This window comes from Panthera tigris, chromosome D4 (genome assembly GCF_018350195.1).
Source record: "Panthera tigris isolate Pti1 chromosome D4, P.tigris_Pti1_mat1.1, whole genome shotgun sequence".
NCBI lineage: Eukaryota > Metazoa > Chordata > Mammalia > Carnivora > Felidae > Panthera > Panthera tigris.
In genome coordinates, this window is record NC_056672.1 from 91,798,416 (window position 1) to 91,813,113 (window position 14,698).

At 69.4% G+C, this 14,698-nt stretch overlaps 1 protein-coding gene across 1 annotated transcript in view; it reads left to right on the forward strand.

Moving 5' to 3' along the window:
- The window catches only part of NOTCH1 (notch receptor 1), a 44,006-nt gene that overhangs the window by 21,593 nt on the left and 7,715 nt on the right, over positions 1 to 14,698 (forward strand). Inside the window, 23 exon segments of the mRNA XM_042963535.1 lie at positions 192 to 425; positions 782 to 937; positions 1,181 to 1,366; positions 1,677 to 1,790; positions 2,568 to 2,681; positions 2,847 to 3,080; positions 3,173 to 3,283; positions 3,837 to 4,029; positions 5,211 to 5,356; positions 5,572 to 5,685; positions 7,350 to 7,469; positions 7,771 to 7,923; positions 8,490 to 8,718; positions 9,352 to 9,553; positions 10,197 to 10,350; positions 10,477 to 10,661; positions 11,175 to 11,307; positions 11,611 to 11,868; positions 11,942 to 12,054; positions 12,568 to 12,847; positions 12,850 to 13,138; positions 13,336 to 13,764; positions 14,302 to 14,450. Coding sequence (XP_042819469.1) covers positions 192 to 425; positions 782 to 937; positions 1,181 to 1,366; positions 1,677 to 1,790; positions 2,568 to 2,681; positions 2,847 to 3,080; positions 3,173 to 3,283; positions 3,837 to 4,029; positions 5,211 to 5,356; positions 5,572 to 5,685; positions 7,350 to 7,469; positions 7,771 to 7,923; positions 8,490 to 8,718; positions 9,352 to 9,553; positions 10,197 to 10,350; positions 10,477 to 10,661; positions 11,175 to 11,307; positions 11,611 to 11,868; positions 11,942 to 12,054; positions 12,568 to 12,847; positions 12,850 to 13,138; positions 13,336 to 13,764; positions 14,302 to 14,450 — 4,296 coding nt within the window.

Consider the following 14,698-nt stretch of genomic DNA (forward strand, 5'->3'; position numbering starts at 1 on the left):
GGCCGGGGATGGCGGACAAGCGTGGGCCCCCCCGGAGCACCGGTGCCCACAGCAGAGCGACGGGGGGCCGGGGGCAGCGGGGATACAGCGGTCCAGGCTGCGGTGGGTGGAGGAGTCTGCCTGGGAAGGCTTCCCGGGGGCGGTGGCCCCCGGGCCCGGTGGTCGAGGCGTGACGGGCTGGGCCTCCGCAGGCCAGTACTGCACCGAGGACGTAGACGAGTGCCAGCTGATGCCCAACGCCTGCCAGAACGGCGGGACCTGCCACAACACCCACGGCGGCTACAACTGCGTGTGCGTCAACGGCTGGACGGGGGAAGACTGCAGCGAGAACATCGACGACTGTGCCAGCGCCGCCTGCTTCCACGGGGCCACCTGCCACGACCGAGTGGCCTCCTTCTACTGCGAGTGTCCTCATGGCCGCACCGGTGAGCGCCCCGGCCACGGGGGGCGGGGCTGCCCCCCGAGGCGGGTCTGGGGGGTGGGGCGTGGGCACAGGGGACGTGGCACCACCGCCCTGGGCTCCCCCGGCCCTGCCTGGCGTGTGCAGCCTCGCTCAGGCGCACGGCTGATGGCTTTTGCCGAAGGGGCCCTTCCGGAGGGAAGGAGGCCGGGGGTGCCCGGGGCAGGCCTGCTGGTGACGAGCCCCCCAGGGTAGCCTGGGGGTCGTGGGCCCGACGGGGCCGCCGGGCAGCGTGGCCGTGGGAGGCCCGTCCCTGTGGAGCCGGGCCTGGACCCAGGCCGGGAGAGGCAGCGCCCCGCTGACCGCGGCCGCCCCGCCCAGGTCTGCTCTGCCATCTAAACGACGCCTGCATCAGCAACCCTTGCAACGAGGGCTCCAACTGTGACACCAACCCCGTCAACGGCAAGGCCATCTGCACCTGCCCCTCCGGGTACACGGGCCCGGCCTGCAGCCAGGACGTGGACGAGTGCTCGCTGGGTGCGTCGGGCAAGTCGTGTGGTTGGGGGGGGGTGCTGGGGAGTCTGGGACATCGACTCCGCCCTCAGAGGGTTCTTGGTCGGACGGGGGGGGGGGGGGGCGTGGCACACCCCCCCCCCCCCCGCCTCCAGCAGAGAGGACTGCCAGTCTGATGGGGGAGGCGGGCATGCCCCAGAATGGTCCGGTGGCCGGGGTGCCTGAAGCAGGCTCTCACCGGTGCTGCCCCGCCCCGGCCCCCACCAGGCGCCAACCCCTGTGAGCACGCGGGCAAGTGCATCAACACACTGGGCTCCTTCGAGTGCCAGTGTCTGCAGGGCTACACGGGCCCGCGCTGCGAGATTGACGTCAACGAGTGCATCTCGAACCCGTGTCAGAATGACGCCACCTGCCTGGACCAGATCGGGGAGTTCCAGTGCATCTGCATGCCGGGTACGTGGAGCCAGCCTCCTGCCTGTCGGGGTGACCCCGCTGCGGCGCCCCTGGCGACCGCTCTGTGCCCCCGGCCTCCGCGCCGGCCCGGGCCGGCCCGCGGGGCACCAGCCCAGAGGGCAGCGCCAGGGCTTGGGGGGCGGGGGGCCCGGGAGCCAGGTGAGCCGCAGGAGAACAGGTACGGAGGGTGCTGGCCAGTCGCCTCTGCCGGCGGCTGGCGTGGGCGTCCATCTCTCTGCCCTGAGCTGCGGTGGGGGGTGGCCGCGGCTCTTCACGGACCCCTGTGCCCCCTCCCCGCCCCCCGCCCCAGGCTACGAGGGCGTGCACTGTGAGGTCAACACGGACGAGTGCGCCAGCAGCCCCTGCCTCCAGAACGGCCGCTGCCTGGACAAAATCAACGAGTTTCTGTGCGAGTGCCCCACAGGTGAGGCCCGTCCCCAGCGGGGCTGCTGCCCAGCCCCCACCGTCCCTCTGGGGGAGGTGGGCCGGGAGCTCCGACGACCCACTAGGAGGCCTAGCTCAGGTCTGGGCCTGGTCCTACGGGAGCCCCTTCTCCTGTCCTGAGGGGCACCGGGCAGGTCCCCCAGGGACTGGCCTGCAAGGACTTCACTTCGGGAGTGGTCAGGCCAGGCCAGGTCAGGCTGGGCTTAGGGGGAGCCCGGGACCCAGAAATCCTCCCTGCCGCTGGGGCTCCCCTGGGAGCGGGATTATAGTCCCCAGGTCCCCGGGGAGCTTAGGTGGTGAAGAGATGCCGGCCCGGCTCTCTGAGGGCTCGCAGCTGGGAGGGAGTGGGCCTGCCCCGCCCTCCCCACCTCTGCTGGCCTGCAGGAGACACAACAGGAGGGCTCCAGGAGCCCGTGGCCGGAGGGTCTGTAGGTCCAGGACGCCGGCACTCGGGAGGCCTGGCAGGTCAGAGCTGTGGGCCTGCAAGGTATAAATCAGCCGGCCCAGACGCTGAGTGGGGGACCTCGTTCACCGCGGGATGGCTGGGACCGTAGTAGCCGGAGTCTGAATGAGAAAAGCCCCTTCTGCAGGGGCAGTGGCAGGAGCTGAAAGGGAGCAAGAGGAGAGGTCAGGAGGGCTACTGGGCCCTGGCCGGAGCGTGGCCTGGGGAGGGACTCCCTGCTGTGGCCCGGCGGGGGCTCGGCCACGGGCCCCCCGGCACCCATTGCGTCCGACTGCCTCCCGGTCCTCGCCGCAGGCTTCACCGGGCACCTGTGTCAGTTTGACGTGGACGAGTGTGCAAGCACGCCTTGCAGGAACGGCGCCAAGTGCCTGGACGGGCCCAACACCTACACCTGCGTGTGCACGGAAGGTACGGGGCCGGTGGGCAGAGGGTGGGCAGGCTCCCGGGTCTGGGGAAGGGGCGGGGGGTCCCGTGATGAACGGCACGCTCCCCCCTCTGCTCCGGGAGAGCCCGGGTGTGGTTGGGGCCTTTCCGGGAGCAGCCGCCCTGAGTGCCCTTGGCCTTGCCCTGCAGGCTACACGGGGCCGCACTGCGAGGTGGACATTGACGAGTGTGACCCCGATCCTTGCCACTACGGGTCGTGCAAGGATGGTGTTGCCACCTTCACCTGCCTGTGCCGGCCGGGCTACACGGGCCACCACTGCGAGACCAACGTCAACGAGTGTCACAGCCAGCCCTGCCGCCACGGCGGCACCTGCCAGGACCGCGACAACGCCTACCTGTGCCTCTGCCTCAAGGGGACCACAGGTGCCTGGGGGAGGGCGGGGGGGCGGGGTGTGTGTGTTGGGGGGACGGTGGGGGGGGCCCAGGAGCTGACCTCCGGTGCTGCCCACCGCCAGGACCCAACTGTGAGACCAACCTGGATGACTGTGCCAGCAGCCCCTGTGACTCAGGCACGTGTCTGGACAAGATCGACGGCTACGAGTGCTCGTGCGAGCCGGGCTACACAGGTGAGCGGCCTGGGGCCTAGGGACCGCTGGGGCTCTGCCCCTCCCAGGCCCCTCAAGCCCTTGCCGCAGGGGCCGAGGTCAAGGCCAGCGACTCCGCCGGGTCCCCAGGTGGGCGGGACGGGGCAGGCCTCCACCCAGGGCCCAGCTCTCCGGCTGCCAGCCTCGGCCCATTGGGCCAGAGACCACGGGAGGCCTGGGGCTCTGACCAGGACCGGGACGGGCACCCTCGAGCCCCTTATCCCTGGTTAGGGCAGACTCCTCTGGGCGTGCGTCCTGTGTCTTCCCCGAAGGCGTCTCTGGGCGGTTGGGCTGACGCCGGCCTTGTCCCCTGGGCCCCTGGGCCCGGCCGGCTGGCGCTGTGCTCCCGTGCGAAGCCCCCGCTTACCCAGGTTACGCCTCGGAAGGACCCGGGGAGAGGGGTTGGGTGTCGTCCCCGGTTCAACAGGGGCAAACTGAGGCTCCGAGGGGCCAGAACTTGCTCACGAAGACCCCCCTGCCCCTCCTTCTGGGGGGGCCCGGCTGTGGGTATCTGAGCCCCCCTCCCCGCTTCCAGGGAGCATGTGCAACGTCAACATCGACGAGTGTGCGGGCAACCCCTGCCACCACGGGGGCACCTGCGAGGACGGCACCAACAGCTTCACCTGCCGCTGCCCCGAGGGCTACCACGGCCCCACGTGCCTGTCCGAGGTCAACGAGTGCAGCAGCAACCCCTGCATCCACGGGGCCTGCCGGGACAGCCTCAACGGGTAGGTGTGGGCGGGAGCTCTGTCCCCGGAGGCCGGCGGGCGAGGGAGAGGCCTGCGCGGAGCCTCGGACAGGCCGGGAGCGGGTGCCCCTCACGGGCAAGGGCTCGCAGGGCCCTCGCCGGCTCCTGGTGTGTGCTCAGCACGGCCACGTGTGGTCACGGGGCCCCGGACGCGCTTGTGGGTCAGCGGCAGCCAGCACGCGTGTGTGTGACACCGGGGTCTACCTTGTTCTCCGTCCTGGCTGCTGAAACGGCTCCCATCCCGCGGAGGTGAAAGGGGCACACCTCGGTCCGTGTTGAGGAGGTGGGCAAGGTCGCCTAAGGATGGGGGTCTGGGGGCCAGCAGCGTGGTCACAGTCCCACCCCCACCTCCAAGCAGGAGAGGGGCTTCAGGTGGAGTTCACCAGCCGTGCCTGTGCAACAGAAGAGCGCGAACCGGTGGGGTTCAGAGAGCTCCTGGCTGAGGGCAGCTGGAGGTGCCGGGAGGGTGGCGCCCAGAGCACAGGAGCCCATGCCTCCCCCACACCTTGTCCCGTGCGTCTCAACCCGTGCGGGTTGTTCTAAGGTTAGGCTTGTGTAGCAAACCACTGGCCTAGCGAGCGAAGCCCTTTTCTGACTCCCGGGAGCCGTTCTAGCCAATCTCCGTCCCGAGGAGAGGGTCTTGGGAAACCGGGTATGTGGCTGGTCGGTCAGAAGTACAGGTGACAGCCCGGCCCCCACGATGGGCGTCTGGTGTGGGTGCTGTGTGTGGGCCCGAGCCCTTCTCCCGGGGCATCCTTCCCAGGAGCGAGTTGTAGGACACCCGGCTGGCGTGGCCCCCGCACGCGTGGTGTCGGCAGGGCGAGGGTGTGGAGCAGAGGCAGAGCTCACCTGGTTCCTGACACCTGCTCCGCACCCAGCGCTGGCCGCGTGGATGGGGCTGTTGATGCGGGCGGGGACCTCGTACTCTGTGTCCAAGGCCACGTGGTGGGTGAGTGGCAGGTGGCCTTCTGACGACTGCCCGGATGTGGCACGGCCACACCCATGCCGCCCTCTTGGGCGGGGTGGGGGCTGGGGTCCCCCCGCGAAAGGACTCTCGGGTGGGGGTGGCCCCCCACCCCCACCCCGTGCCATCAGGCCTGGGGACGGCAGCAGGGCTGGGAGCTTGGGCGCACTTCAATGGCGCCGTGGTCACCCCTGCAGGTACACGTGTGACTGTGACCCCGGGTGGAGTGGGGCTCACTGTGACATCAACACCAACGAGTGTGAGTCCAACCCCTGCGCCAACGGGGGCGCCTGTAGAGACATGACCAGCGGCTACGTGTGCACCTGCCGCGAGGGCTTCAGTGGTGAGTGGGGCCGGGCAGGGGTGCTGGCGCAGAGCGGGCCCTCGGGGGGCGCTGGGACCGCGGCGCCTCGCTCCTCTCTCCCGCCACAGGCACCCGCTGCCCTCAGGGCAGACCCTCCGGGGTAGGCTCGGCGCGGGGCTCTCCCTCCACCCTAGGGGGCCCCTTCAGAGCCTCTGGGGTGATGGGCGCACTCACCACCGGCCTTCTGTCTCCAGGGCCCAATTGCCAAACCAACATCAACGAGTGTGCGTCTAACCCCTGCCTGAACCAGGGCTCGTGCATCGATGATGTGGCCGGCTACACGTGCAACTGCCCGCTGCCCTACACAGGTGAGGGCGGGGCCCGCGGGTGCGGGCGTGCGTGGCACAGTGCGTACCCGGTGGCTTTCCTGGGGCCGGCCGGGCCTCCTGACTCAGTAGGTACAACCAGAGTTCCACTCGCCACGTGGAGGCTGAGGGCTGGCCACGTTCGGGCCTCATTCCGCAAATTTCTGCCAAAGTCACACACGACTATATAGGACATTGGACAGCGATCTTAATACGAGCGTGTCCCAAGTACTTGGTTTGGCCAGCCTGCCTGGGAGGGGAGGAGATGGGGTGCTGCACAGCAGAGCCACAAGCTAGGCCTGGGCTGCTGGCCTCCACGGCCCAGCGTCCACACTGCATGGGCCCCTGGGGGCCGGACTGCCCCCCCCCCCCCCCACCTTGCTGGCCGGGCCTGAGGGATTCCTTTGACGGCGGGCCCTCTTTGTGTCGGGGAAACAAGGAGCTCTCTGTTAGCGCCGAGCAGAGGCGGGAGGCGTTTCCCTGGGCGTCCCAGCGTCTGCCGTTGGCCCGGCCAACGGGATCGCAGGAAATGGTCCCCTCCGTGGAAGAGATTTGCAAAGTGTTAAAAAACAAAAGTCCACAACCACTGCTGTCCCTGGGTCCCACTGGGAGTGGGCCGAGGGCGCTGCCACTGGGGACAGCCTCGGGCCTCCCTGCTGACGAGCCTGGAGGTCCCGAGAGAGCCCTGTCCGGCCAGGCTGGGGGATGGGGGGGGGGGGGGGGGAGGAGGGGGCCTGTCTCCGTGCTGGTGGCTCCCACCACACGAGGCAGCCTGTGGCCAGAGCTGGGGACCTGGATTTTCTCTCCTGCATTGGTGAGGCAGCTTGTGGCCGGTAGCCGCCCAGGGGCCCCTTGCCTGGGACGCACGAGTCCCTTGCAGATACAGCATCGGAGGCTGGCGGGCCTGGTGGGGAGGAGCCGGCCTGTGCTGACCTGCTTCCCGTCTGCCCACTTCCTGCTTCCCTCTGCACAATTGTCGGAAACTCTGGCGAATTTCCTGCCTGCCTAGGTCACCGTGGAAACAGATAGAAAGAAAGGCCTTGGAAACTCACACCAGCAGGCCAGGGAGATAATGGGCTACGGGGAAGATAGTGCTTCCTTTCTTCCCCGGGAATCAGCCCCCACGGCCGTAAACAGGAAGGCTGTCCGCTGGGTTTCCATGGAGGAAAGTCGCCCCAGTGCGACCCGCTTCTGGCGAGACTCCCTTCCCTGCGCCGGGGTCCTGTACCACAGGTGCTCCCTGACAGGGAGGGGTGCTCGGGGCCGGGGCTCCTCCCCTGCTGTCCGGCCTCTGCTCGGTGGCCTCCGTGACCGGCCGCGGGCTGCCTGTGGCCCCAGAGCCCTTGGGAGGAGCTCTAAGGCCTCCAGGAGACCAGGAGAGGGCGTGAGGCTGGGAGCAGGCACTCCCGAGGGGTTGAGGCCCAGGCCGTGTCCTGCGGGGACAGTTTTGGAGCCAAGTAGCCCCCCGGTTTGGGTTCTCACTCCGCCAGGAGCTCGCCCATGGTCCCGAGGGCAGCACCACCCCCCACCCCCCCTCCTGCCCCACGGGGCTGTCAGAGGACTCTGGCGGCTCAGGGGCCATCAGGGCCTCCGTCGGGAGATGCCATGGGGCATTGGTCCTCTGGGCCAGGCCCCCTGGGTCTCAACGCTGTCCCCCTTGCCCTCAGGAGCCACGTGTGAGGTGGTGCTGGCCCCGTGCGCCCCCGGCCCCTGCAGGAACGGTGGCGAGTGCCAGGAGTCCGAGGACTTCGAGAGCTTCTCGTGCGTCTGTCCTGCAGGCTGGCAAGGTGAGGCCTCCTGGCCCTGCAGCCCTGCCTGGGTCCGCTCCCCTGGGGCGGGAGGTCTGGGGGGCTCCCCATCTCTGCAGGCTGCAGAGCCACCTGTAGGGGCTCCGGAAGCAGAGATGGGCCTGGCAGGGCCCTTCCCACCCCCAGTTTCTGTCTGCTTGGCCCCAAACTGGGGGATCGCAAGTCAGAGAGCCCCCTTCCTTCCTGGGGTGCCCCCAGGGGACGGTCCCGGGGCAGAGAAGGCTGCCGGAGAGGCCTGGAGGGCGGGGGCTGAACTGTCGGCCCCCTCCTCCTCCCCCAGGACAGACATGCGAGGTCGACATCAACGAGTGTGTCAAGAACCCGTGCCGCCACGGCGCCTCCTGCCAGAACACCAACGGCGGCTACCGTTGTCGCTGCCGCGCCGGCTACACGGGGCACAACTGCGAGACGGACGTGGATGACTGCCGACCCAGTGAGTGGCGGGGCCCGCTCGGCCACCTGTTAACGCGGTTTTCTGGGCAGGACCTGCGGTTTTCTGGGCAGGCGCGGGGCAGGGAGCGGGCTGGCACCAGGCGGGAGGACCCACGACGCAGTGCCCGGGGACGTGCCCAGGGCACTGGGCTCAATTAGAGGAAGTGCTGGGGGGCGCGCGGTGGGGGGGGGGGGGGCTGCTGCTTGCACAGCTGTGGGCCTCGCGGGGACCAGGGGCGGTTCTGGGTGGTTCCAGAAGCCTCCCGAGCCACCGCCCCTCCCCGCGGGCTGGGGTAGCTCCTCCCATCGTGCAGCCTTATCGGTCCTTGTCATGACCCAGCAGGGAGCAGGGCTCTCCGACCCCGGGTCGTAGGACGCTGAGGCCCAGACAGGTGTCACCAAGCGGGCAGGGGACACGATGGCGCCAGCCTCGTCGGCCTGACTGTTGAGCTTACACATTCTGCCCCTGCCCTGCCGCCTGGGGCCTAGGAGTGGGGGGCCGTGGGCCCCCAGCTTCGGGGGGACGCCGCAGCCCACCCTCAGGCCTGCCTTCTGTCCCCCCCGCAGACCCGTGCCACAACGGCGGCTCCTGCACAGACGGCGTTAACACGGCTTTCTGCGACTGCCTGCCTGGCTTCCGGGGGGCTTTCTGCGAGGAGGACATCAACGAGTGCGCCAGCAACCCCTGCCACCACGGTGCCAACTGCACCGACTGCGTGGACAGCTACACCTGCACCTGCCCCACGGGCTTCAGCGGCATCCACTGCGAGAACAACACGCCCGACTGCACAGAGAGGCAAGGGCGCCGCACGGGGCAGCAGGCCGCGGGGGCCGGGCACAGCACCTGGCGGCCGGGCACATCCAGCAGGTGTCCACCTGGCCGGCTCTCCCCACCCACCGCGGCAGGCGTCGTGTTCTAAACGAGCCTTGGTCCGCCGACCAGTGTGAGACCCGGGAGCCCGGGCGGGGGGGGGGGGGGTTTCTCCTGGACAACGGGTGTGCCCCCTTCTGTCAGCCTCAACTCTGTGGCCCGTCTTGTTTCGCTTTTTCCCTTGGCCGCCGGGAAGCTCAGCGCTCAGCGTTCTCGCACCCTCTGACACACTCATCTATGTTGTCCGTGCAGATTCTGGTTCCTTCCTCATGTTTATGTTAACTACCACATACCCGTGTGTTTAAAGCTCTTCCCGGCGTGACCCGTAAAGGGGGCAGGGGAAGTGGGCATAAGGTGCCGTGAGAGCCTGCGGTCGGTCCCCGGCCCCGTGCTGGGGCCTCCCGGGGCTTCCGTTGGCCTCCCTGAGGTCATCCGGGCTGCTCGCCGCCTGTTGTAGCTGTCGGGCCCCTTCCGCCGCAGTCTGAGTCCGGGGGAAGCTTCTCGGGCAGGGCCGCGCGCCCCCCTCACCCTTCTCCCCTGCTGCTTGCTCGCCTCCAGCTCCTGTTTCAACGGCGGCACCTGCGTGGACGGCATCAGCTCCTTCACCTGTCTGTGTCCGCCTGGCTTCACGGGCAGCTACTGCCAGCACGACGTCAACGAGTGTGATTCTCGGCCCTGCCTGCACGGCGGCACCTGCCAGGACAGCTACGGGACCTACAAGTGCACCTGCCCCCAGGGCTACACGGGCCTCAACTGCCAGGTGAGCGACGGGCTGCAGGGGCGCCCGCGGCGCGTCGTCACGGCCACCCTGCCCGGCCCCGGCCGTCGGCCTCCCCGCGCCGCTGGTGGACCGGTGCGGCGAGAGTCGGGCCGGGAGGGCAGGGGTGGCCTTGGCCGCGCGGCTCCTGGGACCCGGCCGGCCGGCCCAGCGCCCGGCCCGAGGCCACGTGCCACCTAGGGAATCGGGTGGGGAACGGGGCCGTGCTCAGCTCGGGAGCAAGGGTTTACGAAGCAAGAGTGAGAAAGAAGCAGGGGAGGAACGGAGCTGAAAGCCAGCGTCTTTCCGGAAAACACGGAAAAGTACCGAAGCCTCGTCTTTATTAAAGTCTCACGTGAGATGTGTCACAAGGCTTCCGACAGAGTAGCTTACTTACAGAGAGGACTCTTTCGACGACAGGCTGTGGGTGTTCGGGATTTGCTGAGGCCCCGAGCACGAGAGCCCCAGCCCCAGGCCACTCCTGATGGGGGGGTGGGGGGGGTGGCGGCCCAGGGGCCTCAAGTTCCCATGTCTGTAGGATGGGCTCACAAGCCCACGTGGGCGCGAGGTTCTGCGTGTTCCGCACGGCCTCGCGGGGTCAGCCCCGGGAGGGAGCGTAAACACAGGCGACCCCCACTGTCCCCAGAACCTCGTGCGCTGGTGCGACTCCTCACCGTGTAAGAACGGCGGCAAGTGCTGGCAGACCAACACCCTGTACCGCTGCGAGTGCCACAGCGGCTGGACCGGCCTCTACTGCGACGTGCCCAACGTGTCCTGCGAGGTGGCCGCACGGCGCCGAGGTAACCCCGCGGCCCGGCCCGGCCCAGGGTTCCCCGGCGCCCCACCCCCCCCCCCCCCGGGTGTCCACCCCCTGACGCCAGGAGGTCTGACTGAGGCCCCCTCCCTCTGCTTCCCCCGCCCCCCAGACATCAACGTCACCCACCTGTGCCGGAACGGGGGGCTCTGCATGGACGCGGGCAACACGCACCACTGTCGCTGCCAGGCCGGCTACACGGGCAGCTACTGCGAGGACCAGGTGGACGAGTGCTCGCCCAGCCCCTGCCAGAATGGGGCCACCTGCACCGACTACCCTGGCGGCTACTCCTGCGAGGTGGGGACCCGTCCCGGGGGGGCAAGGGGTGCCGGCTGTGAGTGTGGCAGGCCCCGGGCCGCGAGCAGGCTCCGTGGGGAGGACTAAACCCGACTTTACGCAGTCCCAGTAAGGGAGGGCGGTGATAATCAGGGAAGACTGCCTGGTGGAGGCGTCCCGTGGCGGGGGGAGCCGGGAAGAAGAAGAATACTCGGGAATATGGGTGGGGTTTCCGTCTGGGTCCCCTCCCCAAGAGCTCTGTCTCCGGGCTCAGCTGACACCTGCCCCGGGGCCTCCAGCTCCTGGCCACAGGACACGCTCTGGCCTGAGCTCCGGGCAGTGACCCTCAGCTTATCCGAGTCGGCTGGGCAAGGGTCTCCCTCTGGGCCGACCGGGTGTGAGGAACTCAAGCCTTCACGGATCAAGAGAGTGGCCTGTGGTGTGGCCCCGTCAGCCTGCACAGCGGGTAGAGGGCCGCATCTCAGCCGCCCACCAAGCCACAGGCCCCCACCCCTCGTTTGTTTCCCTGCACAGTGCGTGGCCGGGTACCACGGGGTGAACTGCTCTGAGGAGATCAACGAGTGTCTGTCCCACCCATGCCAAAACGGGGGCACCTGCATCGACCTCATCAACACCTACAAGTGTTCCTGTCCCCGGGGCACACAGGGTAAGGAACAGCCACGCCCCAGGGCTGTGCCCCAGGGGAAAGTGGGCAGGCCGGGCCCTGGCCGGAAGCACCCTAGGCCCAGCTCAAGCTTCCGCTCTGCCTTGTGGGGGCAGAAGGCAGGTGCGGGGCTGACCGAGCGAGGCGGGGGGGGGGCCCAGCCGGGCTGCCCCTGTCGCCAGCGTCCTCTCTCCTGAGCGTCTGTGTGGTCCCATCCCGACCGTTTGCCGAGGGGAGCGCCCCGAGGAGGGAGCCGGGCCGGCGCGTGGCCCGCTCAGGCCCCCGACGGCGTCCGCGCTTCTGCAGGTGTGCACTGTGAGGTCAACGTGGACGACTGCAGTCCCCTCATCGACCCCGTCTCCCGGGGCCCCAAGTGCTTTAACAACGGCACCTGCGTGGACCAGGTCGGCGGCTACAGCTGCGCCTGCCCACCCGGCTTCGTGGGCGAGCGCTGTGAGGGAGACGTGAACGAGTGCCTGTCCAACCCCTGCGACGCCCGTGGCACCCAGAACTGCGTGCAGCGCGTCAACGACTTCTACTGCGAGTGTCGCGCGGGCCATACAGGTGGGTGCCGCGGCAAGGTGGGGCGGAGGCCGCGGGGGCCGGGCAAGCCCCTCACGCCTGCTCTCGTCCCCAGGACGCCGCTGTGAGTCGGTCATCAACGGCTGTAAGGGCAGGCCCTGCCAGAACGGGGGCACTTGCGCCGTGGCCTCCAACACTGCCCGCGGGTTCATCTGCAAGTGCCCGGCGGTAGGTGCAGCCGTGGGGGGCTCCTTGGTCCGCAGGTGGCGGGAGGGCACCCCCTCGATGCCTCCACACACCATGCTCCAGAGGGCGGGGCTTGGTTGGAGCTGGGCTTAGCCTCCCTCGTTACCGAGAGCGAGCGGTTTCGGAGCAGCGTCAGCTTTAGGGAAAGACTGTGCAGGCACTGGCCACGCCCCTTTGCACACACCCAACTTCCTGTTTCAGCATCTCGACTTCTCCCGGTAGGGGTTACGGTGGGGGAGCCAACACCGGGAGGAGCCGGAGCTGAACCTTCAGGGTCGCTCCTGGCGCGGGCAGGCTTTGGGCCCTGAGATGCGGTGTCACACCCCCGCCGGTGCGGTGCCCCGCTGGGTTCCTCAGCGCCCCGCGCATCCTCTCCCCTCCCGGGACGGGTCGTCGTGGGCCCTCTCCCAGGCGAGGGGGGGCGCGGAGAGGCAGCGGCATCGCTGGGCGGGCAGGGGTCCCCCTGACGCGTGCCCGCGCTGCCTGTCCCCGCAGGGCTTCGAGGGCGCCACGTGCGAGAACGACGCGCGCGCCTGCGGGAGCCTGCGCTGCCTCAACGGCGGCACGTGCATCTCGGGCCCGCGCAGCCCCACCTGCCTGTGCCTGGGCCCCTTCACGGGCCCCGAGTGCCAGTTCCCGGCCGGCAGCCCCTGCGTGGGCGGCAACCCCTGCTACAACCAGGGCAGCTGCAAGCCGATGCCCGAGAGCCCCTTCTACCGCTGCCTGTGCCCCGCCAAGTTCAACGGGCTCCTGTGCCACATCCTGGACTACAGCTTCGGGGCGGCCTGGGCGTCGACATCCCCCCGCCGCAGATCGAGGAGGCGTGCGAGCTGCCCGAGTGCCGCGAGGAGGCGGGCAACAAGGTGTGCAGCCTGGGCTGCAACAACCACGCGTGCGGCTGGGACGGCGGCGACTGCTCCCTCAACTTCAACGACCCCTGGCAGAACTGCTCGCAGTCGCTGCAGTGCTGGAAGTACTTCAGCGACGGCCGCTGCGACAGCCAGTGCAACTCGGCCGGGTGCCTGTTCGACGGCTTCGACTGCCAGCGCGCGGACGGCCAGTGCAAGTGAGGCAGCGTGGGGGGGCGGGGCGCCCGGGGGGAGGGGCCTGGGGCGTGGGCGGGACTCAGGCCGGCGGCGGGGGGCGGGGCCGATGGGGGGCGGGGTTCAGGCGGGACATGGGGGGGGGGGGGGGCGGGAGGCCGGGCCAGGGGCGCGTGGGCGGGGCCCGGCGGCGGCCGCCTGAGCGCCCCTGCGCCTGCAGCCCCCTGTACGACCAGTACTGCAAGGACCACTTCGGTGACGGGCACTGCGACCAGGGCTGCAACAGCGCCGAGTGCGAGTGGGACGGGCTGGACTGCGCGGAGCACGTGCCCGAGCGGCTGGCGGCCGGCGCGCTGGTGCTGGTGGTGCTGACGCCGCCCGCGCAGCTGCGCAACAACTCCCTGCACTTCCTGCGGGAGCTCAGCCGCCTGCTGCACACCAACGTGGTCTTCAAGCGCGACGCGCACGGCCAGCCCATGGTCTTCCCCTACTACGGCCGCGAGGAGGAGCTGCGCAAACACCCCATCAAGCGCGCCGTGGACGGCTGGGCCGCGCCCGGGGCCCTGCTCGACCGGGTGGAGGCCGCCCTGCTCCCGGGCGGCGGGGCCGGCCGCCGGCGCCGGGAGCTGGACCCCATGGACATCCGCGGGTGAGTGCGCGCGTGCGGGGGAGGGCGCCGCCTCCCGGCCTGCGGGTGAAGGAGACCGAGGGTCCCGCGAGTCCAGGGCTGATAGGGCCCCGCGCCGGCGGCGTTCCTGCCGGAGCTGCTGACCCCCCCCCTCCCCCCTGCCCAGCCGGTGTTCCAGCGCTGGGGTCAGCTCCCAGATGGGAACCAGACCCCTGAGGTCTCTGTCCTTCTGAGATGGGGGAGAGGGTGCTTGTGGCTCCCAAGGGGACAGTGGAGGGTGGCAGGGCCAGGTGGGAGAGCGCTTTGAGGGGTGTCTGGGGAGCACCTGCCGTGGGCTGGGTTTGCTGGGCTGGAGACAGAGCACACTGACCCCCCCCACACCCACCCCCACCCCCCCACGTCATTCTGTACAGACCTGGCTCCCTGCAACCCCAGACCGCCCTCCCTTTCTGGGAGCATCTCCCCGCATGGGGACCACGCCTGAGCCAGAGGGGTAAACTGGGCGGCGGCAGGGCATAAACCTGCGGTCTGAGCCCCCTGACCTGCGTGTCCCCCCAGATCCATTGTCTACCTGGAGATTGACAACCGGCAGTGTGTCCAGTCGTCCTCACAATGCTTCCAGAGCGCCACGGACGTGGCCGCCTTCCTGGGCGCCCTCGCCTCGCTGGGCAGCCTCAACATCCCCTACAAGATCGAGGCCGTGCAGAGTGAGTGGCCCACCCCAGCCGTGCTCCCTTGGGGACAGTTTGCTGGCTTCTAGGAAGAGCCTACCGGGGAGGGGTCAAGTCTCCTAGTCCCCCCTCCAAAAACGTTCTTGTTCTTTGTGCCATTTGCCGCCTATGGGTGTGTGTGCGTCATGCCATCCAGAGCTAGGGAACCACTTTTTCTGGGATTTTTTTGCCTGGTGCGCCCTCCCTCCCCGTAATGACAGCTGTCGGTGTGGCTGGCCCAGGGG